At 41.6% G+C, this 26330-nt stretch overlaps 1 protein-coding gene across 2 annotated transcripts in view; it reads left to right on the forward strand.

Moving 5' to 3' along the window:
* The first annotated feature begins 326 nt into the window (after positions 1–326).
* pawr (PRKC, apoptosis, WT1, regulator) overlaps positions 327–26330 on the forward strand; it is a 66080-nt gene continuing 40076 nt past the window's right edge. Inside the window, exons 1-2 of one of the 2 annotated variants that reach the window (XM_019347131.2) lie at positions 327–536; positions 769–1471. In XM_019347131.2, coding sequence (XP_019202676.1) covers positions 905–1471 — 567 coding nt within the window. In that variant the 5' untranslated portion in view covers positions 327–536; positions 769–904. The remainder of the gene's footprint in view (positions 537–768; positions 1472–26330) is intronic. The other variant, XM_013275639.3, reaches the window with a different exon arrangement.

Consider the following 26330-nt stretch of genomic DNA (forward strand, 5'->3'; position numbering starts at 1 on the left):
ATACTCACAGTGAAGAAATATGTTCCCCTGTGCAACAATAACAAATGGCAAACAGAAAAGAATCCACATACAAAAATAGATAAATAAAATAACTGATGATTTAAAAACAACAGAAACAATTGTAAAAAAAATATCTGGGCTGCTTGAAACTTTGTACATATACACTTTACACAACTTACATATAAGGAAGCATGAAAATGCAGAAATGTTATCATAAAAATAATTAACACAACTATATTAACCTTTATCTTTATGGAAATATCGCCGATAAGTATTGTAAAAGCTATAACAAATAACCTTAAACCCGAAAGCACCTGTGGGAACAGTGAAGAGTTATTACACAGCGCCCCTTCTCTGCTTCGGCTTCAGTCGGAAGTGTTCGCGCACTTTCGGGATTCAAGCCGGTGTTTTCAGAGGAGTAGAGCGAGCACGGCGGGTCCCAGCTCCGCAGACTACAGCAGTTCATGTGAGAGCAGCTCGGGCACACCTGGTTGGACCGTGAAGAGCAGTTCAGCGACCGAGACAGCTCCACTCAGGTGAGTTTCTACCTGAATTTAGACCTTTGTTGTTCTCTCGTCCACTTCTCCACACTCTGACTTTCTTCTTTCGGGCGGAAAGTTACCTTAGAGATAAACAGACTTTGTAAACTTACTTTTTAAACAAAACCCGTCCTGCACGCTGAGTATCGCGAGGTGGAGGTGAGAACGCCTCCATAATGAACAGCTGAAAGTTTACTTGTCCTGACTTTATTTTCATTCTACCTTTCAGCAGCTCCCGAGTTAATCACTTGAGGAATGTGGTGCAATTAGGACGGTGGCCGAGAGCTGAAAATTCATATCAACTTCAACTTTTAAGTTACTTTTTTTCCTCACTTCGACTTTGAACTTATAAGAAAAAAGGGATCATGGCTACAGGCGGATTCAAGTCAAGCGCCGCGACGGACTTTTTGGAGGAGTGGAAGGCAAAACGGGAGAAAATGAGAGCCAAAATGCTGGGGGACATTGCCGCAGCCACTGGTACTCCCTTGGGTGCCAGCAATACAAACAGCAGCCGCAACGCCGTTCCTCCTCCATCTCCTCCTCCTCTTCCTTCGGCCACCGAGTTCACCAACAACGGCAACCCGGACCGAAGCTCCTCCGCTGGGAACTGCCACCCCTCCTCCTACGCGGTTGCTCGGTCCTCCTCTGGCACTTCTCTAAAGAGGCCCGAGGAGGAAATGCACCACCCCGTGGCACCCTCAGCCACGCCGGGAAGCAACCTGAAGAAGGCCCTGCCTCAGCCGGAGAAGACTCAGGACTCTACTCCCATGGCTTGCAACGACAGTGACAAGGAAAGCCCGTCACCCAGCAGCAAGGGCAAGGAGAAGAAGAGCACCGGGCCCAGCGCCAGGAAGGGGAAAGGACAGATCGAGAAGAGGAAGCTAAGGGAAAAAAGGAGATCCACAGGTGTCGTGAACATACCATCCAATGAGGTGAGTCGGGGGAAAAGAGGGCAGAGATTCACCTCAGCATCAGAATGGGTATAACTCGGAGGCTCGTTTTGGGATTGGTCATGTTTTTTCTCTATTGGGAATAAAAGTATTTCCAAAAAACTATTAGTGAAAGTTAGTCTCTTGTATGTGGAAATGGGTGGATGCTTGATGCTTGTGCATTTTTATTTTTATTTTTGTAAGGAAATAGTGGCTTCTGTGTGTTGCACTTGAACACCACTTGCCTTCCTACACTCCAAATTCCTCCCATACATGTGTCTGGTTTAATTGAGCCTCTGCTGGACTGAAATGAAAGCAGTTCTCAGATGGTGGGAGCGGGTGGAGGTGTACAGTATGTGTGTTGCACATTCATTGTTGTTGGATTTAAATCATGTCGCAGTCCTGCCTGATTCCTGTGGTTCAGACACATGCAGGAACTCTGATATGAAGCTTGGCCAACACTGAAAAAACACTCAAATTACACGGAAATTCTCGGAATAGATGCCCCCCCCCCCTTTTTGTTTTTTTGTTTTTTTTTGGTAAGGGGATGGTATTCTGGTGTCTTTCAAAGTGGTCTGTGACCACCTTTCATTCTCCTATTTGATAGCCACCCAGAACAATATGCCCCTGGGGCAGCACAACTTGGAGTTTGACCAGCCTGTCAGTTGGAGCCCCACATCCTGTTATTAGGTGCTCAGCAGTGCCGAGCAAAGCCGTTTGAAAACTGGTCACAAGCCAGGCTGTAATGCTGGGCTTCAGCACTCTGGGCTGCGCCAGATATGCTAGATCGAGCCCATAGGCAGCTGATTATGTAGTAAAGTGGGCGAACCGTCTATTATTGGGGGAGGTAGGAGGTGATCTGATGAGGTGGTGAGCTGATTTGTGTGAGCGGGGAAGAGAGAGAAAGAACTGGAAGTGCTGTGGTCTGAGAAAGTTTGTAGAACTTCCCGAGGCAGGTCCTTATCCCTAAAAGTATAGTGAGTAAGAGTATAAAAGATGGACGTACCTGCTGGTTTTTAATTCAGCTTTAAGTGTCCAATGAAAGAAACTGCAGGTTTTCTGTGCACTAGGCTTGGGTGCTATGGTGATGCTGATGTGCTTGCAGTCCAACACTGTGTCCAGTGTGCTTGTAAACTATTTACATACCCTAATTCCTGTCAGCGCCTTGCAATTCCTGTTAATGTTCTCTTTTAATTGTTATTTAAAAGTTATGTACAGCTGAAGGCAGATCACTACATTTGTTAAATAAAATGACAAATACTATGCAGATTTAAAAAAAGGTTCATTGCTGAAAGCATTTGTATTCATCCGACTCCACAACTCAGATTGGTAGGTTCTGATCATCATACTTTGTCAACCGTCGGCACCTGGAGTTGGATAACAGTGATTAAACTGTTCCGCTTATCTTCCGTTAGCGGTGATCAAATGGAGACCTAAAGCCCAGGTGACTGCAGGCAGCCAAAGATCAATCTTTGACTTTTGTCTTCAGCTGCTGAAGTACCTCTGCTGGTAAATATAATGTGACAGATTTCCTGAATGGGAAGCCAAACTTTTCCTCAAGTCGGGCAATCAGAAACCTGCGTAACATGAGATTAATGCATGTGTTTCGCGTTATAGTTAGGCCGGTGATTTCGAAGGAGCATCCCCAGGGACATTTTGACACGTCTCCGATGCTTTCGCACACCCGTGCCAGTTATTCGGACGGTCAGCAGGGTCAGACGGTTATCAGCTTAGACGATCGTATCAGTTTGGCAGCTATGTCAGAGTTACGTAAATGCATTTGTTTACAAACAAATTTATTTATTAATTTTTAAATAATGACTGTGAACCAGCTATGAGATGATAAGCCTCCTGGATATAATGGATCTAAGGTTGTGCTTGCACTGAGCTCATGTGTCTCCCTTTCGTGCACAGATCAGTGGACGCCATGATTCTTTGTACTTTGAGGCTTTTTTGTGTTTATTTCTGGGTACAGTGCTCTCATCTGCCTTCCTGTATTTATCACATTTCAGTCATACTGCACGGAAGCAGCTCGTCTTAAGGAAGTGCAATCAAACCAGATGATTACCACGCCTGAGATCAGTGAACCATTCCCAATCTCATCTGTTTTAGTGGGCTGAACCGAGCACGATGAAGCATAAACGCTCGTTACTGAACTGGACTTTGGTTTAAACATGCTCGCCTGGTTTGAGTTCACCATTAAAGGGTGTACTCCTATAATCAACCTCCAGCATCTTAAATTTGTCTCGAGTATTTTCAGACTTCCTAAAGTTGCAGTTTGAAGTCATATCCTGCACTGCCTCTGGTGCAGTAACCCCTTCAGGAAAAAGTAAAGATTTGCAATTTTAATTACTGTATATCTCATTAACTCAAATATAACACTCAGACTATACAAAAAATATAAAATTTAAATTTTTTGATGTTATATTGTTCTCTTTATTGATGAATTAGTAACGTCAGCTCCTACTTTTTATCTGTATTGAGAAAACTTAGTGCTTTTGTTGTTTTAGTTTAATATTCTTCTTAATATTCAAATTTTTTTGGCATTGTGTCACCATTTAAAAGTAATGTTTACCCATAATCCAGCTTTAATTATGGAAGCTTTATCTCATGGTTTGAGATCCTGCAAGCTTTGCACACAGATGGAAACACAAAAATCCAGAAACCGGTTGCCCGGCAGATGGACTCCTTTTGTGAAAAGTTTTCTCTTTTCTCCTCCTGTTGGATTGGGGGGGGGCAAACTATGCAAATGAAGACTTCCTCACACAAGCTGCCTTTGTGATGTGAATATTAGTGGACAGGTGTGAATAGAGATGCCTGGGATTATCTCCCCGCTCGTTCTGTGCAGCATAATAGCTGCTGAGCGGGATTTCATAGCATCCTGGGAACCCAATCTTCTGCCTGTTGAGGCCATAATGGCCCGATAAAAGCTCCCAGCTCTGCATTGCATCAGTCAGTACCTCCTCCAGCGATCCGGGACGGTGTCTCCTTTCTCTCACCCTGCTCACTCCTGCGGGTCCGAGGGCATTGTTGCCGATGCTGACCTTTGACCTGCACCGCACATTCATATGTGTCTGAGGAATGCGAAAACAAGAGCTTAGATTCAGTGAGTTCTCTTATCTTAAAATGTTTTGGGTTGTGATGTAAGCATGTTTCCCATCAGATCACGCTGCCTGCAGTCTTGTGGTGATGATTCATGTCGGTCATTGTGCCGTTGCTTTTTAAAAAAATTCATGACCTCTGAGAGTTATGAGGTTGTGGTCTGCCGCTCCAGCCAGTGAACTTTGTTTCATGTACATGACTGAGTCTGCTCCACAAACACTGCTGGGGAGTGTGGAGCTATTTGGCCCCTCGGAGCTATTTGTCTGCAGCGTCATTGAAAAGGAGGTCAACAGGTTTAAGGTGCAATGCTGGGCCGAGTGCTCACGCAGTTAACACTCTGGTGATGGGATGATACAGGAGACAAGAGGGCTCCCTGTTTAACCTAGTTATTTGCGACACCACAGGGTTGTTAATACACTGTGTGCTTCATACAAACTCATGTTAACCTGTTAACACACGAACCAGACATGACTAAATAAAATTAAACTAAACTAGGTTTTAGGAAAAATGTGTTTTCAACTGAAAATGGCTCAAAAGAACCAATTACAATGATATTATGCACTTGCAAAACTAGTCTTTGGATTTAATCCTAGTCAGTTTGGCCAAATTCACCTGTGCAACAATTCTGAAATGATAAGGGAAGCATCTGCTTATTCAGATCGGGATTTCTTAACTCTTCCTTCACTGAAACTAATAAATGCTAAACTAAATATTTCTAAAGAGGACAACTCTTTCAAACAAGCCATACTCGTTCCGTCTTTTTCTTGGCTGTCACGAAGATTAACGTTTTACATGCTGAGGCGCGTAGAGTCTGAGATGATGATTATTATTTTATTTTTTTTCCTCCGAGTATTACACAGTCTGGGTGTGACCTCAGTGTGAATTTGTGGGGACGCCCACTCCTGGGAAAATTGTGACATTATGTTCAGTCACACCTGAATGCTCCAGCTCTACAAACTGCCAAAACGTTTGCTTTTATAGAGCTGCTCACGCTTCCAGGTGATCAGTTAATTCAGGACAATTGAGTAGTAGCACCTGGCTGCTACTTAATATCTTGATTTCTATGGCAGCAGTAAGGGTGTACTTAGTTTTGCTGCACAGTGTCCTGCAAAAACTTTTTCATGTGACTGTAGTTCAGTGTGTGCTGCAGACAAAACAGAAGAAATGCAGAGACTGTGTCAGTATTTTGATAAATTAAATGGTGTTTTTTAAGGCATTCAAATGCAAATATAGTAAAAAATACAGTTTTTGTACTGCAAGGCCTGTGTACTGTTTTTAATAGGAATATAATGAGAAAATATGTAATTCTTAAAATGTGACGTGCCAGAGGTACCAGTCAGGAGCAACTTGTGAAATGGCACCAGCAGCAAATGCAGGTTTAGCAACAGACCTGTTGTGAATATGTGGAAAAACACACAGAGATATTTTGTGTTTGCATCACATGACACATTACTGAGAACTAAAAATGGTGCAGACAAAAGGACACACCTCAAACTGAGCTAATCAGCACATCAGTCACAGCCATCCAGAGCTGCACAGAGTTCACGGAGAGCGAGCTGCAGTCTATTCAAACACTTCATCTGCATTCCTTCCACATGGAAATTTCACCAAAAATCCATGTGCGTGTCAGGATACACAATAAAACTATTTCAGGATAAAGTGTATATAAATGTATATGAAGTGCAGTGTGGTGCAACTCAAACTGGGCTCGTACACAGTTGAGTTTTGGCATCAGTTCTTTCATCTGCTCTCACAGATACAGTCTGCACTGACATTAATCAGCAAATACCTTAAATTCAAACACCCCTGCCTTGTTTGTTCCCAAATTAGTTTCTGCTCCATTTTGTTCTTTGGTGAAGTTCATTGAAGGGTGAAAGTTTGGAGAAGGGCCATGCTGAGGGCAGACGTTTGGTTCATTCCAACCCAAATCCAGATGCAGAGAAAATGTTTAAAATTGGTTTCACAGAATGGATGAAGATCAGCAGATTTTTTTTTTCTTTTAACATATTTGTGGAAAAACTGAAAATAGAGGATGTGACTTTACAAAATATTACAATGAAAACAGGCAGTTTTTGCTCAGCACAACATTGCCATCATCATCATCACCATGGTGATCAAGCCATGCTTTTATGCTAGAAAATGACGTTTAATAGATTTAAAATTTCATAAAAATCAGATGAGAATTGTAACAAAATGTCTATTAAGTTTCTCTCCTCTGTAGAATCAGTGCATATAAAACTTGTGTGCATGCTTCACTGCCGGACAATTTCCTTGCTCTTATTTTGAAAGTTGAAGTGAATTAGCTAGCTTTGGTCCTTATGTTTCCTTCCTTACAGGGTGAGCAGTTTACTAATGTGCCAGTCTTAAGTATTATTTAGCTGCCTCTCCAGTGAGTTGCACAAACTCCAGGTCCATGTTCTTGTCCTTGATCTGTTTTTGAAAGCAATTAAGACAATAGGTTTCTAATTGCTCTGCAAGTTATCTGGTCATTGCCGGCTGCAGTCCAAGACCGTTGAGTTAACTTTCATCTGCATAACAAACGGACTCACAGTTGGGAAAGTTGCTGATATTTCTCTTTGACTAAAGTTTTGTTTTGTGCAAATGAATGCAAAGTGCCACAAACAGAATTTAAAGCTTTAAATTTAAAAGAATCTTTTACTTTTGGCTCTTCAGGCCCGTTATAGTTGAAGTGACCTAAAACGTGCAGTTCAGTAAATGCAAGGCACAAAAAAGTTGGCTAAAGTTTAAAGCTGCAATAAACTGACAGTAGAAATTAAAGTCTGCAGTAGTTTGCTTATTAAAGGCTCTCAGTTCACAGCTGGACAAAAGCATGCAAGAATGTAAATTTGCATGGGGTGGAGTGTGCTTCGCTTGCTGTTTAAAACCTTTTCCAAACAAGGTCACATCATCACAGTAAATACCACAGGGATTTTATCATAGGCTTAGGTAAGCATTGGGCTATTTGGGCCGGGTGTTTTGTTTCCTCCTTTTCATTTGTTGGTTGAACAGCAGGAATGCTAACCTGTTTAATTAAAGCACGTGTTCGTAAAAGTGAAGTTCCTCCAAGCGAGAAGCACCAGTTTCCAAGGAGAGCATTTTGAATTGTTTACAAAAGCCCTTGTCTGTGGCCTCAGCAAAGGAAGGAAAGAGCCGATCTGCTTCCACGATGAAGTCTGTACCGACCCACCAGGCACCTATCAACACCACATAAAGCACACAGCACCCTTGTAATGGGCTGTGACACGTGGGTTAGCTCAGTTTGTAAGACTGTTACATAAATGCTTGCTCCCATTAAAGTGACCTTTGACCAGGTGAGCAGCCATTATGCTGTCAGAAGGCATCAGATCAGTGTTAAACAGGCTGTGAGATGGAAATGTTACTGTGTGTGTATTTGTGTGTACGTATACATTTTATAACTTGGTCTTTGGTCAGAGAATTTATGACTGTTTGTACAGTTAAAATCATTGATAAATCAATAAAAGAAGCCAAAAGGATTTGATACACAATGTTTAAAGTCCTGAAAGTAGAATGAGTGTATAAATTTGTCTACTTTCAAACAGACAGCAGTAACACTTTGCTACTGATTCATATCTGCTTACATTTAGGAGATGGGTGTAAAGAAACCACATGAGCTTTTTCGTACAACTGGGGCATCAACAAATCTTCCAAATTGATTTTTTGTTTTTGTCCCCCCCTCCTTAGTTTGCTTAGAGCGGCGGTGTCAAACATAAGGCCTGGGGGCCAGAATTGGGGGCCAATATGGCCCACTGGCTCAATCTGGATTTGGAAAATGTGAAAGAGGACATAAATTTTACACTTTAAACTGTGTTTTCCTAAGTTTTACAGCCTTTCCTACTGATAAAGATAAACACTGCTAAAATGGATAAACCATTAAATAACAAGGTTCCTGTTTTTTTTCGGTGTCTGCTATAGAAATGTTTGATTTTTAACAGCAGGTTCACAAAAAACAGGTAAAAAGGATGTCTGTGCAATTAGCAAAAAAACTATAGATTTTTAATTGCAGAACGGTGAGCGCAATCAGCTACCAGAACTATTCTGTAAATTTACATACTTCTTAAAACTTAGGGCCAAAGCAGCATTTCTTTGTCATGTGGAAAAACTGAGATGTTTTAAATTGCACTTCTTTTAATATACATATATTAAAATATCTGGGATTTATTCCATGAGATATTTTCACTGGTCCAGCCCACTTGGGATCAAAGTCGGCTGTATATGGCCAACGATGTAAAATGGGTTTGGCGCCCCCGGCTTGGAGGGTGTAACACTCTTGTCTACCACAGGACTGATTGGTTTATCTTGATTAGATTAACAAAAAATAAACTCTGTTTTTTTTTTGGTATGTTCAGCTCAGCCTTAACTGAATGTAAACTCTTACCAGAGAGTACATTGTGGACGTTTGTTGTGAGATTTTGGGCTTGGTTTCAAAAACGGGACAAAACTTCAAACTCTCTTGGCGGATTTACTTGTTGTCAGAACAAATAAAGCAAAAACAAACAAACGGAGGCAAAAAAGGGTCACAAAGCAAGTAAAATTACAACCTTATATGAAACCATCCATCGTTACTGGTAGGAGAGCCATCTTGGATTATCAAGCACTGTACGACTGTAAATTCTGCCATATATAATTACATAAATGACCATACATGACAGTTTCACTCTGCTTGAGAGGGACAAAAACACAAGAATTGTGACTGACTTAAAACTGCAAGATGTCACTAAAAATTGGCTCATCCCGTTAGTAGTATGTTCATTTCAGACATTAAAAGATCACTCGCCTTTTCAGTTTGACATTTACTTTTGGAGTTTTGCTGCAATCTGCGCACAAAGTTCAAAGTATCTTTTATCTAGGTCGCTGCGCTTTAGTTATGTGGGTTCAGGGACTTTGTAGATTATTACTGAAGAACGACATACCCCCTGCGCGGCGTGCACAGGAATGCACGGCCATGCAGAATTAGTCTAAATCTTGTGAGGTGAAAGCCATCCTGCACGTTTGCCTGGAGGCCGGCTCGGCTTTAAGTCGAGACCTCACTGAACGTTATCACAGACGTGATCAGATGTAGGTGATACAATCAGCCTCAGCACTGATGTGCACTGATGCAGAATTGTTTTTACACATAGTGAAACGTGTGGATTCTGCTGGAGAGTCTTCTGCTACTTGTTGAGTGAGATAATTGCCATCTTTCTGGCTAATCTTTAACTCTTTAGTGTGCGCATATCCAGGATGGAGAAGTTTGCGATCAATTGACGTATTGTTGTATTAGTGTCGGCCTGGAATTTCAAAACAAGCTGCTGAATAGAGCAGAAAATGATCAATCGTGTGGCGTTTGTACTGGTCAAATGTGGCAAAGGCTGTTTAACTGAGTACCCACCATCCATAAGTGTTTAACAAGATCCATCCTGACTGTTTTCTCTGCAGGCCCAAAACGATGTCAGAGGGAATAGCCTCGTCCTCATCTGACCTTCGGTTCGGGACGTTGTTTTGGCTTTAAAGTTCACGTCTCTCTCTCTTTACTCAGTAATTTTGCACCTTTTTGTTTGACATTTATATCAGCGTATTGCAGAGCCTCTGCCATAATTCATTTCCTTTATTTTCATCTTCATTACCAGCATTTAAGCTGAGAAAACAAACAAGATCTGGTTTGTGTTGCAGTAACTGGCATGCAGTGTATAAAAATGCACTTTGTTTTTGTGTGTGTGTGTGTGTGTGGAGGCACGCACAGATAAACGATAATCGGTTTCATGCTTCCGCTTCTTAGAAACAAGCCTCTCTCCGTTGTGTAGTTGTTGGGGATCACTCTGTACTTTGCTGCAGGGGATCTCGCTGGTTTGACCACATGCAGACACGCACACAGCGCTAACCTAGCAGGGGGTGTTAAGAAACAAAATTGGGGACCAAACGAGGAGGCGAATGTTGTGACTTGGTGCGTCTGCAGTGTGTAACCTACTTGTCGGACATTCCTGTGTGTTTGCTGACAACTGTGGGGAATTTGTGAGTCAGCCCTAATCAGGCCGCTCTGTGTAGGCATTTGGGAGCTCGTCTGTTTGTATTCATTAAAGTAGAATTACTTGGAGACCCCAGCCTCCCTTTCCCACTCTCTTCTATTTTAGAGTCTGGGTCACATTTTGTAGCTTCTGAATCCTTTGGTCTGTGCTCTACATTGACAAGATATTTCAGACTACGTTTTCCCGTATGTATTGCACAGTTTAATGTTAGCTTAAAGTTAGAGATGCAGTGTCCCTTTTTAAATGGACAGATTTTACATTTCTTCAGTTCAGTTGTGCAGCGTTGTTTGGTCTTTTTGATATTAGGTTAAAGTAGCTAGCATGATGTTTAATCACGCCATACAAACTGATGCAAGTTCCAACTGAAGTAGCAATGAAAAACTGTAAACAGGCATGTGCTATAATACTGATTGCATAATTATTTGCACCGTTTCTTATGTAACTTAGAGAATTCAGTAAAGGCTCAGTCACACTACAGCAAAAATGGGTCGACAACCTCCACGTGACTAGAAAAAATTGGTGGTTGTTTGGTAATTGCATTGAATTTTTTTTTTTCCTGTCTGGGACAACCTGCAGCATTTGTAGTGATCAGTCGGTCACCAAGTGGTTGACTTTGCAGCAACCTCAATATTTGGGTGACCACTGTACAGGTTGTAGCACAGGGGAGAACCTGTGTCCAAACAGTTAGTCCAGCTTGCCCTCAGAGGAAGGTTTGCAAAAAATGTTAAAAAAATCAGTGTTACTGGTGCACATGGATGCGAATAATGGTTAAGAGAGAAATGAAGAGATTATGAACAAACAATCTGGGTCCAAGTACTCGAGGCAGGTTTTTAAAAGTAATAAAATGCCTTCATTTTAGTTGGCTAAAGAATATCAAAGTAATAAAAGGTCTTTATATTAGTGTGCTAAACTAAAGACCTTATTACTTGTTTAAACCTGCCTTGAGTACCTGAATCTGAATTTTTCATGCTACTTTGTTTAGTCATCTTTTAATTTTCTTTCTTTTTTATCGACTGACTTTATTAGTGCAGCTAGGTATTTACAAAAAATCCCTAAACAGCTCAGACACCGACATAAAAGCAGAGATGAAATACTGCACATAGTTGCTAAACGTTCAGCACAATCTTCAGCAAACTTTCTGGTTTTTATAGTTTGAGAAAAGTCTAATCATCAAGTTTATGGTTTGCAAAACTTCCCAGAACAGTTCTTGGATGTTAAAAGCACTCCCAGAATTGTTAGCAGCTTTGCTGTGAATGTGGAAGTAAGGAAGCAGTGGATCTCAAAGTTAAAGATTTAAGTGCAAGTTGCACCTCTGTTAGTTTTCAGATGCCAGAGACTCAACCAGTAATGTATCCTTTCAGCAGGTTTTGTTAACATCTGATCACTTCAGTCTCAAAAAGATTTAAAATTTGAAATATCAAAGTACACTTTGACCGAAATGAGCCCAGCTTTATTCACGATTCGGCCAGAGACGGCCATAGCTCTGCTCACGCTGTGGTTTTATTGCATTGGGGACAATAAGCCTCAGTTATATTTGCATGAGTGAATGCACACTAACAGGCTGATTTTTGTCTGCAGTCTAACAGGTTTCACGCACTGCCTCTGGGTTATGTCACCACGGGACTCACTCAAACTGCTCTGTGAACATCGCTGTTATCAGAGGAGCTGGTTTAACACATGTGACCGAACCTGCACTCGACAAATGATGGACAAACATGATTACAGTTTGCAGAGCTTAAGAGGGAAAGTTGAGGAGTCGGACGGGGAAATGCTGCTGAACAGGATGATGTTTCCAAGTCTTACCAGTGCTTTGTTTGGCAGGTTTTCTCGTCTTTTCTCACCGCAAAGAGGACAAACTTAATTTTCATAAACAGAACTGCAAAAATGCATATTTTAATATGAATCTTCAGTGGTGCTCCTGGCACACGGGTTGCCCTTGACTGAAAACAAATAAGATTTATTAGAACAAGTTGTGTGAGGATTTATGTGGTAATTTTGGCTGCAGTAGAAATACCAACGGATTGAATTAATTTTCAACTTTCTACTGAAAGTCAGATAGCTGCAAAGGATATTCTCCCGAAGCATGGCTGTTTGAAAAGTTGCACACAGGCCACAGAAAGTCACACTTCAAAAGGACACAGTATTGAAAACATGGCTCAGTGAAAGGGCAAGGAATGCACGCAGTTGAACCCTTGAAATTGAATAAATATGTGGCTCTAAACTGCCAAACGCATGAAGCCTTGATCTTTAAGCTTTCCTCCACAAGAGAGAAGCCAGAAACTGGCTTCAGTCGAAAGAAGGCCTTACCTGCTCTCATGCTTCTGCCTTGAAGCTCGAGTGTCTTTGTGTTTGAACGTCCTCTTGAACATGTGTGTACAGTTGTGTTTACCGAGGCAGTGTGCCACTTTGAGACGCAATGCTACTTACAAAAGGCTCTCCTCTTGTTGACTTGGAAAATATACATTTGAGACTTCATTTTGAGGGTCTGTTGTGTAATGCAGACATGGAGTGTGCGTTCTTTTCTTCATTTTTGAGCCCTCAGAGTTAAAGTATGCGGTGCAGTTTGTAAGACCAGCCAGTTAATAGCTGGATGCATTGCTTTAGTGAGTAATGAGCAAATATTTTCAAGGTTTTCACCACAGTGAACTTGAGCACAGCTCGGCCACCAAAGTGTTCTGCTACCATCGTAAAAAACTAATAAACTTTTATGAACTGAAGGGGACTATTGTGTATGGTTTTGTTTTTACACAGTAAAATGCCTCATATTTTACAGCCTAAGCTGCAGTATAGGCCTTTATCCAGTTAACAAAATGATCATAAAATGAGAAGCATAATCAGGAAGACTGGAGAGTTTCCAGATGCAGGAAACACTCTGCCACACAATTTATAAAATGCACATTTTGTTAGAGCAATAAAGACATTAATTTAAAGGTAAATAATTAATGAACAAACACAAAGTAAAGAAGTGGTTATGAATATTCCAATTACATATTGATTAACTTCCATATTGTGGAGTGACATGCAAACAAACATTTGCATTTTCAACTACAGTTTTGGAATAAAGCGTCAAGACGTCTTAGCAATACTTTGATAAATGCGTCTAGACTGGCTGACATGAATGCAGGTCCACTAACTGAAAAGAAGAATGGATCACAGTCGGTCTTTGCCTAACAGAAGAGAGAAATCCTCTCGGTCCTTTTCAGTTTACATACAGCACTCTTTAATTGGTTGTGAAGGCTTTTGACCAACAAGCAGAGGATTCGTGTGTTCTATGAGATGACTTAGCCATAATTGGCTTAATGACATTTTCCTACGCCGACGTGTCAGCTTTTGTTGCCAGTGTTCTGACCCAGCCTGCCTCACCCACCATCACCAGAAGAGGTTGAAGCATCTTGCTGCTGCTACTTCTGGATGAGTAATGATTGAGCAGGTGTTCTGGGACTTTGTTCAGCTGTCTTTGGTTTTAGGTGGATAAACACTCTGAGACAAGGACTATCAGCAGCACACAGCAGAGACTCTCACAGTTATACCATGGACAGGCTAACAGTCAAACTGATGCTACAGCTAATTTAGAACTGCCAGTCAACCTAACGTACATGTCTTTGGACTGTGGGGAGAAGCTGGATTACCTCCATGCAGCTGTGCTGACCTCGTCACCTTTGACCTGTACTCTACCAAGAAACCAGAGGTCAGATTCTGTGGCGTTGGCAATATTTGGGGGGGAAAAACTGATTTTTGTCATATCCATTCTCCTTGTGTTTTGAACTTTTTCTTTCGAGTTTGTTTTAAAGTATGGACTTGGGATGAGACTTGCTCTTTTTTAGTAGAACCCAACACGTTGTCAGACACGCTCAACAACTGTTTAAAGAGGAAAACGATTTGCGTCACTTCTTGGCCTTTCTGCTCTCTTTAAACATGATGTCAGCATGAATCATTAGAGTTATGTCGGATTCATATCGACGCTGTGTTTTTCTTTGACGTTGCTCAAGCTGTTGTTTTGTCCGAGGTGCTTTTAACCCCACCTCGATAACTACGTCATTTGTGCTTATTGGGCAAGATTGTCGTTGATGTTGATTTTGGTAACCTGTTTTCAAGTCGGACTGATCATAAATAATTTTTCTGTTTGTCTGTTTCCCCTCTTTCTATGACAAACAGGCTCCATATTGCAGCTGAAACATCTGTTCGCCACTGTTAAATTGTGACTGCGTTATACAAACATGCTCTCTCAATTCACACAGAAAGCATGTCGGGTAAATTAATTTAAGATGCCTGTCATCATCGGACAGGAAGGTCACGGCACAGAGCGGGATGTAGACGCCGTGATTTGTAGTCTGATCTCTGATCTTCACACACTGGGACCAATCGTCTTTCTCTTTTCTCGTCTAATCAGGCTGATGATTTGTCACGATGCTTTAAAGCATAAAGTAAATATTTAAAAATATGAAAAACAAAATTTAAAACCTTTTTAAGGCGATATTTTTTTTTTTTTTTTTTTTTTTTTTTTTTTTTTGAAAGTATCAACAAGTCGGGGCTTTTCACTCTATTCCCAGTAACTGAGGACGGCTGACAAACATGATTTGCAATGCACTAGAAGACAACCACTTGTTATGAGACACTCAGTGAAGTGCAGACAGACCATGTAATTTCCTCCATGTTATTTTCCTCAGGGGTCTGTGCGCTCACCCCTTTAATTTTGCATCACCAGGCTCGGTGATGCAAACTATGCGCTAAGCCGATCCCGGCAATGGAATAACTGAGACCCCCATGTTTGTTCTTTAAAACCTATATCTTTATTGATTGAAAAGTATCGCTTTATTTAGTGGTTTCTACTTGTTGGCGTCTGGCCGTAACACCTCTGAGTGAAAGTTGAATGAACACCTGCAGACTCGTTTCAGTCGTTCATTTAGTTGAAGCCTGTCAGAGTGGCAGATTTTAGCATCGAGGTGCCTTTGAGGCTTCTCTCCTCTCTGGGTATTAACCTTTGCCTGTGGCGCTGATGGCCTCCTAAAAGATTCATAGCCTATGAAACTTCTCTTCAGTGTGACAGATTGGATTTTCATCACAAGCCATCCAGGTTGATTGTATGCTTTTGCTTTTTACTGAATGCAGCCAATCCCGGTTTTCCACCAGCAGCTCCTTGTTTTGCTTTCTGTCTGGTCCTTTTCTTTTCTGCATTTCATTTTTCTTCTGGTATTTGGCCTCTGTACCCTTTAGGTTTATTTTCCTATTTCTGTTTGCTCTCTGTCCTTCTCCAGTTCTAATAAAAACCCCGCTGTCCTCGGCTATCTCCTCAGACGGCTCATTAGCAAATCAGTCCTCGAGCCTGCATGGATGCACCGCCATTTGTTTGCGTCTAACGACTTCAGGCTTCAAGCTCATAAGTAAACATGAGGTATAACTGTATGTGTGGCTTGTGTGCCCTCTCTGTCTCCTCATCTTTATTTTTTCGCTCTCCCTCCCCGGTTTTTACCGCTGGTCCAGTAGCTAAATGTGGAGCTGTCCGGGGCACGATGAATGGGTCGGTGTCACCAGCGCTCTCTGTCCACAGGGCTGGATTTATCTTCGTCGCGTCAGCCTCAAAGGTCACCCAATCAAGTGCAAACAGTTGTTGCCTCAATATTATCCAGAGAGAGAGAGCCTGGCATGTTCTCCTGGAAATTATTTGAGAAATTCCTGAATGTAAACTCAGCGTTTTGTGTAGGAGCTTCATGATTCTCACAATAGACATGATGTTTGCATCCAAGTGCACCTGCCTTATCACAAAATTGAGCTGTAGGCAGGAGCGTCACATTTTTAGGCGAATGCAGATTGGGGCAGTAAGGTATCCTGGAGTATTTTAGTATCCTTTGTGGTTCTAAGTAACAGAATTAAAGCTGCTTTTACCAGAACAAAAAACCTGAAAAAATACTGGGTCCGCTTTGATAAAATAAAAGTTTGTAGGTGTTTTTGGTGGTGCTTTGTTAGCTACAAAGTTGAGCATAGTAATATATCCAAAAGGTTATAAATGTAACATAAGTGCCTCTAACAATGCAGAGGTGAAGACGTCAAAACTTTATGTGCACTCTCACTTAATAGATATATATTTCTTGCATTTAAAGACAGATGATATGATTCCCATAGTGACGCAAGTCTTGGTCCTGTTTAACTTGCTACACCTGTTTCCTGGTCAACAGTTTGTGGTTTTTCTTGTTTTGTTTTCTTTGTCACCAAAATCAACATTAAGGACAATCTTGTCCTTTTTTTTTTTTTTTAAGTCTTAGGTTAGGTATGCTTAACACTAGTTAAGAAACATACATTTACAGTAATACAGTGAGTTCAAGTTCTCTAGTTCAGCACTGAATCATATTGAGTCGGCTCGGTGTGGTCCCTCCTTTTAACTTTCCCCCAATAAAGATTACATCTGATGACCTCCCCTCCACCGATCATGATGAATTTTGTCACCTCAGTATATTTCAATAAAGGGTAGATGCATAAGTAGAGACCACACTCACTAACCTCTCATGCAAACCCAGTAATTGTGTTCTGGGAGCAAGTCTGAAAAATGACACAAGCCCCTCTTTTTTAGAAAGGAGCTTCAAGGTTTACCACTAGTGGGCCTGTAAGGGGTAAAGAGTTAAAGTGAGGTTTCTGAGAAGAATTGTTCCCCACCCTGCTCCAAAAGAACAGGAGGTGATATTACTGTTAAAAAAAACCTAACCTTAAAATTCAATCATGTCTGCAGGCTTGAAGTGGGAACCCATCTCATGTAGCTGATGTAGCTAGCTTGACTTGTGAAATTGAATTTCTTTTTCTTCTGCTTCTTCTTTTTTCTTTTCTAGTCTTAGGGGGTTTTTTGGGTTTCTTTTTTTTCCCCCTTCACAGTGGCATGATCTCATCGTGGACCACTTTTCAACAAACTGCAGTCTATTGTCCTAACAGCCAGTTTTTAATTTCCAAGCTCATGTACTTCTTCTGTCTTGGTAGTCAGGTGTAAAGGTGAACCAAGCTTGAATTTTGAGCTGATTTAAAGTCTGTGTGGTGAACGAGCCATAACCTTTCCCAGCCTGCGCTTTTAGCTGCTGGTGGGGAGTTCAGACTTTGCTTAGCATGACTCACGGTCTGGTGTGGTGTCTGCCAGCGGACAAACACAATGGGCCCTGTACACAATGGTCCTGCCTCGCTTCTGCTGGAATGCAAAACATGCCTTAACGGTTTCCAATACTGTATATCTGAGGATTATGTTACTCGGCAAGCAAGCAAGGTGCACTCAGAAATATGCCCCCGGCCTAGAAATGCACTTAATTATGATGACTTTGCTGCTGTTTGTGCTCCAAAGGGAAAAACCCTGTGTATGCTGTCTGTCTGTGTTGGAAATGTATGACTCTGAAAAAGAAAGGATGATTAGCGTGCACAGTTATCGGCTACAATTTTTGATTTTTTAAATTAATTTTTTTCCTACAAAGTAAAATCTCTTTCTTAAAACTACTTTTGAATAGGAAGGAAATGTTCTTTTAAACAGGAAGTTTTGACGTGAGAAAACGGGGCTTCTGATGTCAGTGCTTGGAAGTCGAGCTCCACTGGGACCTGTGGCAAATCCAAGAACATTAGTGTGATGATTGTGGCGACGTAGCCTCGAGAAATGGCCATTCACATACCGGCTGTCAGGCTTCTGCTTGTGTGTTCCAAACTATTTTTATTTTTGTTTAGCTTTCATTCCTTCTTTCTTTTTTTTACTCACTGGGGAAAGGGGGGGTGGGGGTGGTAACTGGAACTGCTGCTGCTTCTGAGACTTGAGATCCAAAATACACAAGTAACAAACTTGCCTCTCGTCTTGCCAGCCAGCTTTATCGGTCATTCGCTCTCCTTCCACTGTTGAGATGTTAACTGTCCGCTTTGAGGCGCTCTGTTTAAGTTGGGGTCTGCCATGTGCGTGCGTGCAGAAAGGAGGAGGTTAAACTGTGGTCATGCAGCTGCGTGTGTCTTTCTTGCGTATCCGTCTCTGAACGCCTACCATGGTGAGTCTCGAGCGCCTTCAGAGGAAAGTGATTTATAATGGTGATTGATGTCCCTCTGGAGATCCCTTACATAATATTACATCGCTTGTGCTGTTATGCAACCTTGCACAGAAGCCATCGTGACACCTCCGGCAGTGTTTGATCAGAAAGACGATTTTAGATGTGTGGAAAAAGCTAATTTGCAAGGTTCTGGCTGTCCAATTTTATGTTTGATTTATAATTTCCAGCAGGACTCACAGACATTAATGGGCAAGTCTCGAGAGTTAGTTCGGGACTCGCCGTGTGCTGTCTGGACCGACGTGCTTTCCATTAATCTGGCTGTGTTTTCTAGCCGCTTTCTTCATTTGCATGCAAAGCCCTGCCACTCTCATTCTCTTTAAGCATTAGAACTGCCCTTCTCTCCTCAAGTGACACTTCAAAGAGCAGATAAGGAGCTCTAGCCTTGAAAAATTAAGAGGTTTCAATCAGCTGTCTGTGCTTGTGTTTTTATGTGGCAGGCGCTGAAACTGAATACCTAAGCTGTGTAAAGTACTGGATTCGCCTTTTAAAAACTTGGATGAACGTTTTGTGCGACGGGGTTAAAATATGTAATCATGCTGACATTAAATGCAGATAAACAGAAGTAATTATTTTAAATCTGCTTGCGTAGTTTAGGCTCTCTGGGCCTGGGTTTGGCTTCAGGGCATGCCTGAACGCACTTACCCTGCTCCCCCCTCCCCAAACTGATGAGCAGTTGGGTTTATTCCAAGGATATCTATTATTGAAAATACTGAACTAATTCACCCGCTCGCTCTCCTTCGCCCTTCTCGTCCTCTTCCTCCTCGCGCACGCACCAAATCCAGCCCTCTTCTTTTCTCTTTACTCTGCTGAGCAAGATAAGCCGCATCGGGGCGCGGGGTCGTGGAAGAACTGCCGACTGACAGCGCCCGTTTCTGTCATGCGCCGGAGAGGACCAGTTCATTTGTCCGAGCCCACAGTATAATTTTCCCAGAGTCTCACGAGCAGAGCCAGCATTCTCATGAATAACAAACAGGGCTCGGCTCAGGGGAGTGAGTTCACACCAGGCTCTCGCTCCCTCTCTGCTTTCTCAACTCAGACCTCCAGGCTGCTGCTGAAAGCCCCACAGACTTTATTGCAAATTTCTTGGGTGATCCTCTCCATGGGCAAAGGCTTGAGCTGAGAAAGAAGCAGGGTGAGGATGTAGTAAATCTACCTGCTACCACGGAGCAAGAACAGGACAAAAGATCAGGTCTCTTTGCCTGAGGGCCAGTGTAGTAGAGCCCTAATTAATGCTTCTCAGCAGAGGAAGTTGACATGCCAGCGTGGAATGCACAAACCTTTATTTAAAAGACCATTATCCCCCTTCTGTCAATACACGCCTGTGTATTCTCTAAGGCACTGTTGCTAGCTGATATCTGCAGTCTTCAGTCACGTTTGTTATTCATATCCCCCTTTGTGTTGCCTTATCCAGGTTAAGGGAGGTTCCACAGCTCTAATAGCCCTCGGCAAATTGAGTGGCTTTTCTAATCTGACATCCCTGCAGGTTTTTAAGGAAAAGAGGGGGGAAAGAAAACTGGCAAGTAACCACAAACACGCAGGCACACGGAGGGGAGGGCAGCGATAACTATCAACATCCTCTCTCTTATTTGTATGTAAATATGGGGATGCGGCGGCGCATTGAATCAGCCCTGTAGAGACAGCTAGCAGGGAACGGAGAAGAGAAATTTTACTGTCGCCCAGAACTCGTCAACGCGCTGCGTCTGTGCCATCGCATTGCACCGGGTGGGGTGGAGTAGTGAGGAATGTGGTAATCATGCTCTTGCCCTGCCCTGCCCAGGCCCGCTCTGCCTTTTTGTATGCACTTTGTAGTTTTTGTTTCAGTTTCAAAGGCTTCAGCTATTAGTCTTTCTCTGAACGGCACGCTGTGACATAAAGGTCTCAGATAGTGGAAAGTGTTTGTCTCGTTCTTCTAGAACAAGCTCAGCCCCCCCAAATCTTCTCTCTTATTCCTGCTATGACGGGAATGTGGTGACACAATTGGTAATCTGGGTTGAATCGTACCACACAGAACAATAAGCTGTGTTCAGTGTCTTCTCTCAGCCTTCACACGTCACCGACATCTTCAGATTTCAGCACTCTTCATAATATTTTGGCTCGGGTTTGATGCATGGCTTTCCTTTTGCAGTACGTACACAGAAGCTGTGTGTTTCGTAAGTCCTTGGTGTTTACATAAAAAAAGAAAAAGTATTTATGAGACAATAAAGTCCAACTAAGTGCAGCCAAAAACTGTCTGCATGCTTTACATAGCAAGATTTATTCTGAGCTGAAGCATAAAACTTATTGTTTCCTGGAGCATGTTGTGCTCCACTTCCCTGTTGTGAAACTATACCACTGCTCTGGTCTTGTGATGTAATGTTGTAACCAGTCACATTTGAACAAAAATAAATGTCAGGCTCCGCACGGTTTGACGTTTGGCCTCCAGCACCAGTGCATTTTTCATTAAGCTTACCTTTATTTGCCTTCAGTGAATATTTCAGATTATTTTCCATTTTGGGAATGAACGACTGGCAGCAGCAAGGAGACGGCAGAGTTTTTGAAGCACCTGAAATTTCAGAATTTCTTGCTTAAGGCATTTTCATCAAATTGAATTATTACTCTTTTGTATTAAGTTAATTATATTTGGTTTGTTTTGCATATTTATTTTTTCCCGACAAAGTGACTCATCCGCTGATGGATTTTACTTCGTTCTTATCAGTTGAAATATTATTATTGCATATGCATTTGCCTTCCCTTCTGATTTTCCTGTGAGTTTGCAGCACATGAAGAGTTGAATATGATTAAACATTAAAGGCGCAATTTGTCCTCCATCTGCTATCCGAAGCGCTGCCTTCACTAAGATTTGGAAACCCGCTGTCACTCAAAGTTTGACTGACTGCTGAAAATGAAGCTGCAGATGATATACTGACTAACACGGAGCGGAAAACGAAATTTCACATTCAAGATTGTTTTTTCATGCCTTTAAATTATTGTTGACACCACGTTGTGTGATAACACATGAATATAATTGGACATTGTTTCCCATTTAGAAACGGCGAGTGGTTTTCCCACTCATCAGCACCTGATTATGGCTGATCCGGCTGCTTGTTTCTAATTTTGTTATTGTGTAAAAAGTTCTACAAAAGGGGGAAAAAGTGAGGAAGTACAAATATAATCCTACTGCTGTTGTATTAGGATCTTGAAATGTTTTGCATCATTTCAGTTCCATGATGCTTTAATATTAACCCTAATATTTAATATTAACCCTAATCCATATTTGAGTTGGTAACTGTTAACCTCAAATCTGTGGCGTTTTTACGTTGATGATGTAGCGCTTTTAGAGGTTTCTCCTGAAGCCAACTAAAGCTGAAAATAACGCGTTTCATAAGTGTCTAATGACACATGTATGTCTACACATGTATCTATGCATACATGTGTAGATTCTGCTTTATTATTATGTGTGAGAAAAATGCTGATATTTCATGTTGTTATGAAATGTTACAGATTTACCACTTAGATTATAGATTATAAAATAGATCTCATAGAATGTAAAATTGGATTAAATTTCTTATTTTAAGATCTAATGGCAGCAGTGTCGTTCGGTGGCACGGTGGTTAGCACCTCACAGTAAGAAGGTCCTGATTTCAATTCCACCATCGTTTCTGTGTGGAGTTTGCATGTTCTTCCCATATTTGTGTGGGGTCTTTCCGGGTATTCCGGCTTCCTCCCACAGTCCAAAGACATGTAGTTAGTGGGGATGGGTTAATTGGGAAAACTCTAAATTGCCCATAGGTATGAATGCTGGATAAGGATGGATGGATGCTGTCATTAAAAACCAGTGGCATTTTTGCACAAAAACTTGTGACAATTTCAGGATGATATTTTCAAAGGCTGTGCTTTTCTCACATGTAGCGCAAGGGGAAGCAAGCCGCCTATAGAGAGAGCAGATTGTCCGACTATTACAGGTACTTTTCACACATTGGTACAATCTGAAATCACACATGCTTTACATCAGGGAGCTGGCAGGTTAAAGACCATTAATATCCCACAGCATTGGAGCATTTTTGTTCCCAGATATCGGGTAATATCTAAGAAAGTTCAGAGCTGCAGTGAGTGTGTAAAAACAGCTTGATAAACTCCTCCTCCTGTCATGGCTTGTATCTAAAGTAACCCTTGCCTCTGAAACCACTCAGTGTGTTGAATGGATAAGGAGATGTCAAGGTTGGCGGTGCCAACAGTCAAAACATTAAAGCTGTGGGATTGTTTTAAATGTCAAAGCAAACTGACGGCCTGTGAGCTGCTCGTACGATGATCAAAGCTCCGTCTGTCACATGCTGCACCGGGTCCAGTTCACTCTTCTCCTTTGAACAGATTGTTATCAAGACGTATTAGATTACCGCTGGAACAGTGTCGGGTAACTGAGAATTCACTCCGGCCTGGACCCAGATTGAAGACGCTGAGGGGATTAAAATTTCTGCTGCTCTTACAAATGCATTTCTGAAGTGAAACTGCAAAACAAATGCACCAAAAGGTTTGATTTTCTGGAAAAAAGTGAACACTGTTTCACCTAAACTGTTCTCTTTTTCGCTGATCAACAACAAAACGAACAGACCGGTTGTACCACATACTTTGGTCACTGTCCCCATCTGGCAACACATCGTCTCGGCAGGTAGGCAACAGGCAGCTAAACATGTTTCCCTATGCCGATGCTCCTAATGATGGGGCTAGTGCCATTACTCATATAACTCCTGATTATACAGAGATGAATTTAATTATTTGTTGTTTTAGAGTTCAGAGAACATTTAAACTGGCTGCAGCTCGCTATCACTTTCAAATTACGTATCGCAGGGTTTTAACCAGCACCTTGGATTCAGGCTTCAAATCAAAGCACTTCTCTTAATTTTGGGTTAATGCAAGTTAATTGGTTTGTGCTGCTGGAGCACAACATGCTGAAAGACTATAATGATGGTGTCAAATTCAGAGAGGTCTCCCTCCGAACAGTGGTTGATGACCAACCAGTGTCATGTACAGAGGCACAAAAGTTTCACTTCTTTTAACTTTGAGAGTGATGGTCCTCGCTCACAAATCTGCTAGGTGTGTGGAAATATTCTCACTCTGTTGCACCACCGGATTCACGATAAAGGAAACGGGTTTCTTTTTACCTCAGTATGCATGTTGGTGGATGAATCCACAGGTGGATCATGCTGTTGAGTAATCGAATGGCAGCTTTAACTAAAAGTGAGAAGAACGGGGCTTTTCAGTCGCCATCGAGCACAGGTAAAAGCCAGACCACAAAATCTGCAACTTTTCTGAGTATTGTGATCTCAGCGTGGACCAGAATAATTGTGGTAATTGTCAAGTGGTGCTAATGCCCAGTCTGCACAGATTTGTATGAAATTTTTGAATGGAGCCAATCTGATTAACTGGAATGTAGTTCCTGGAAAAGCATGTTAATCAACATTTTTCACTATTTTCTTCCCCCCACAGTATCACATTAATGACAAAGATTTATTATGTGGAACTTTTCCAAAACAAAGTGCTTTCAGATAAGCCTTTAAACACAAAATATGCAAGAGCAATGAAGATGAATGCAGCACAAGTTCATGACCAAAACCAGACTCCTTTTTCGGGCAGTGCCTAAAAGACTAGAACCAAAATTTATTTTGGTATTTAAGAGTTAAAGTGGCAGAAGAGACACAAGAAAAGGCAGCGAATAGGGGGGAGGCTCCACTCCCAGAGACGAGGAAGGCCAGTACGATTGTTTGTCTTTCTGCTTTGCTGAGGAGCTCGCGATCGCCTCTTGTTACAAGGGCAAATTAATTTATTTTTTTACAGCCCCTAAAAATACATGTGGCTAAACACAGCATGTCATTATGTAATCCAAAACACAACCGCATAAAACACATGAAAGCAGGATACACTGCCCTAACCAAAACTTGCCCTAGCTATTGCAGTGCCACATGTTTTTATTTCCTGAATGTGCACACGCACCACAGAAACACAAAAAACCTGATCGGAGAACAATGCAGCGGAGTTTAAGGTATTTATTCATCTTGAAAGTCTCTCTGATCTGTTGGAGATCTGTGAGAGTGAAACCGTGTAAGAGTCGTGCATTGACTGAGTATTACCTGCTAAAAGCTCATAAATGTCAAGGCCAGTTTCCTATTTATGAGTGCCTATATGCACTTGATGACGTCAGTACGATTCTGGGAAAGTGCTGATTGTTTGCTTTTATTATGTGCTTTGCTACACGTAAGCACCCGTCGGATCACTTTGTTTGTAACCCGTTTAGTTGGAAGTACTCATTAGTAAGTAATCCTTTTGAAACTATTGTAATTTGTGCGACTGAATCAACTTTTCCCCCCGTTTATAGATTAATTTGCTGCTTGTTTTAGCACCAAGAGTAGAGGTGGGTGTAGTCAGCTATAATGCTTGTTTCAGTTTGCCGGTCCAAATTCCAGATTGTCCACAGGGAAATCCATTTAACCACTGTTTTATGGTGGAAATTGCAGCGTTGATTGCTCCAGAGAGTTTGCCTTCAGGAGAGCAGATGGCAGCATGTAGTTTACTCTGTGTGTTTTGGCACTTGAGGGTTGAGGAGGGAGGGCATCTGTGAAGCTGGCCTGCTTGGAGGAAAACGGAGCCGTGCCCCCAAAAAGATAAGGGTCCCGTCTTGACCCCATTAGTGGTGGAAAGGATGTAATCGCTAAGAAAAGGGCTGCTGGTGTACAACTGTAAGAGGCAACCAATTGTAACCTCCAGTGAGCTACATAACCTAATAATCAGTCTGCTGCATAATTCTTCTTCTTTTCCTGCCTTTATCAAATCCCCCCCACTCACTGTGGAAGAGCTTCCAGTAATTCTGTGCCATGTGTTTATTTTGGGTATAAAGCTTTTGCTGTGTCCTATTTTCAGACTGGAGACCAAAATTTAGGCAGCGTTTGAGTCCACAAACGTAAATTTGAAGAAGCCAGCTCACTAAAGTAACCAAATTGTTATTTTTTTGGGAGAATAAAATAAAATGATAGTAATGATCAAAAAGCTGTGTCTTGAAACAACAGGCTATCCTGCCTTTATCCTGCACCATTTTGATTATTATACTGAAAATCCTTTAGTGACTGTGTTTGCAGTACCTTCAATATAGACTGTATATAAAAGATGGATGCATACACTGAGACTTGTTTTGGAAAATAAAATGAGGGTGCTGCACACACACATGTGGTGGAAACATGTTAGTGACAATGTATCCAAATCCTGATACATACGATTGCTTTATAACCAATTTCACAGTTAAAAAAAATGATCATGGTGCAGGTAACATGACTTGTAGCCAATGAACGAGATCATTACCTCATCAGGAAAACACTTCCTGATGTAAATAAAATCTTTAGGGTCTTTTACTTACAGATGTTTATACAATCAGATTTCAGTCTATGATCAGCAGAGACTCCCCCTGCTGGCCATTATGAAGAATGCATGTTAAATATGGCTTTGAATCTGCATCCATCTTTTTTTTTTTTTTTTTAAGCCCTCCTTATATTTACTTTTTAAAAATGTTTTCTTTAATGATTCTTTTTTGCTAAGATAAAAATATTAGATCTTTTGATACTTGTGTATCACTTTTTTCCCATTATTTTGGTGTTAAATTTAATACAGAACTGGTGTGTCGGTGCAAACAAAATTGAAATTTTGGCAATTTCTTTAATG

This window comes from Oreochromis niloticus, linkage group LG17, assembly GCF_001858045.2.
Source record: "Oreochromis niloticus isolate F11D_XX linkage group LG17, O_niloticus_UMD_NMBU, whole genome shotgun sequence".
In the NCBI taxonomy this organism is placed as follows: domain Eukaryota; kingdom Metazoa; phylum Chordata; class Actinopteri; order Cichliformes; family Cichlidae; genus Oreochromis; species Oreochromis niloticus.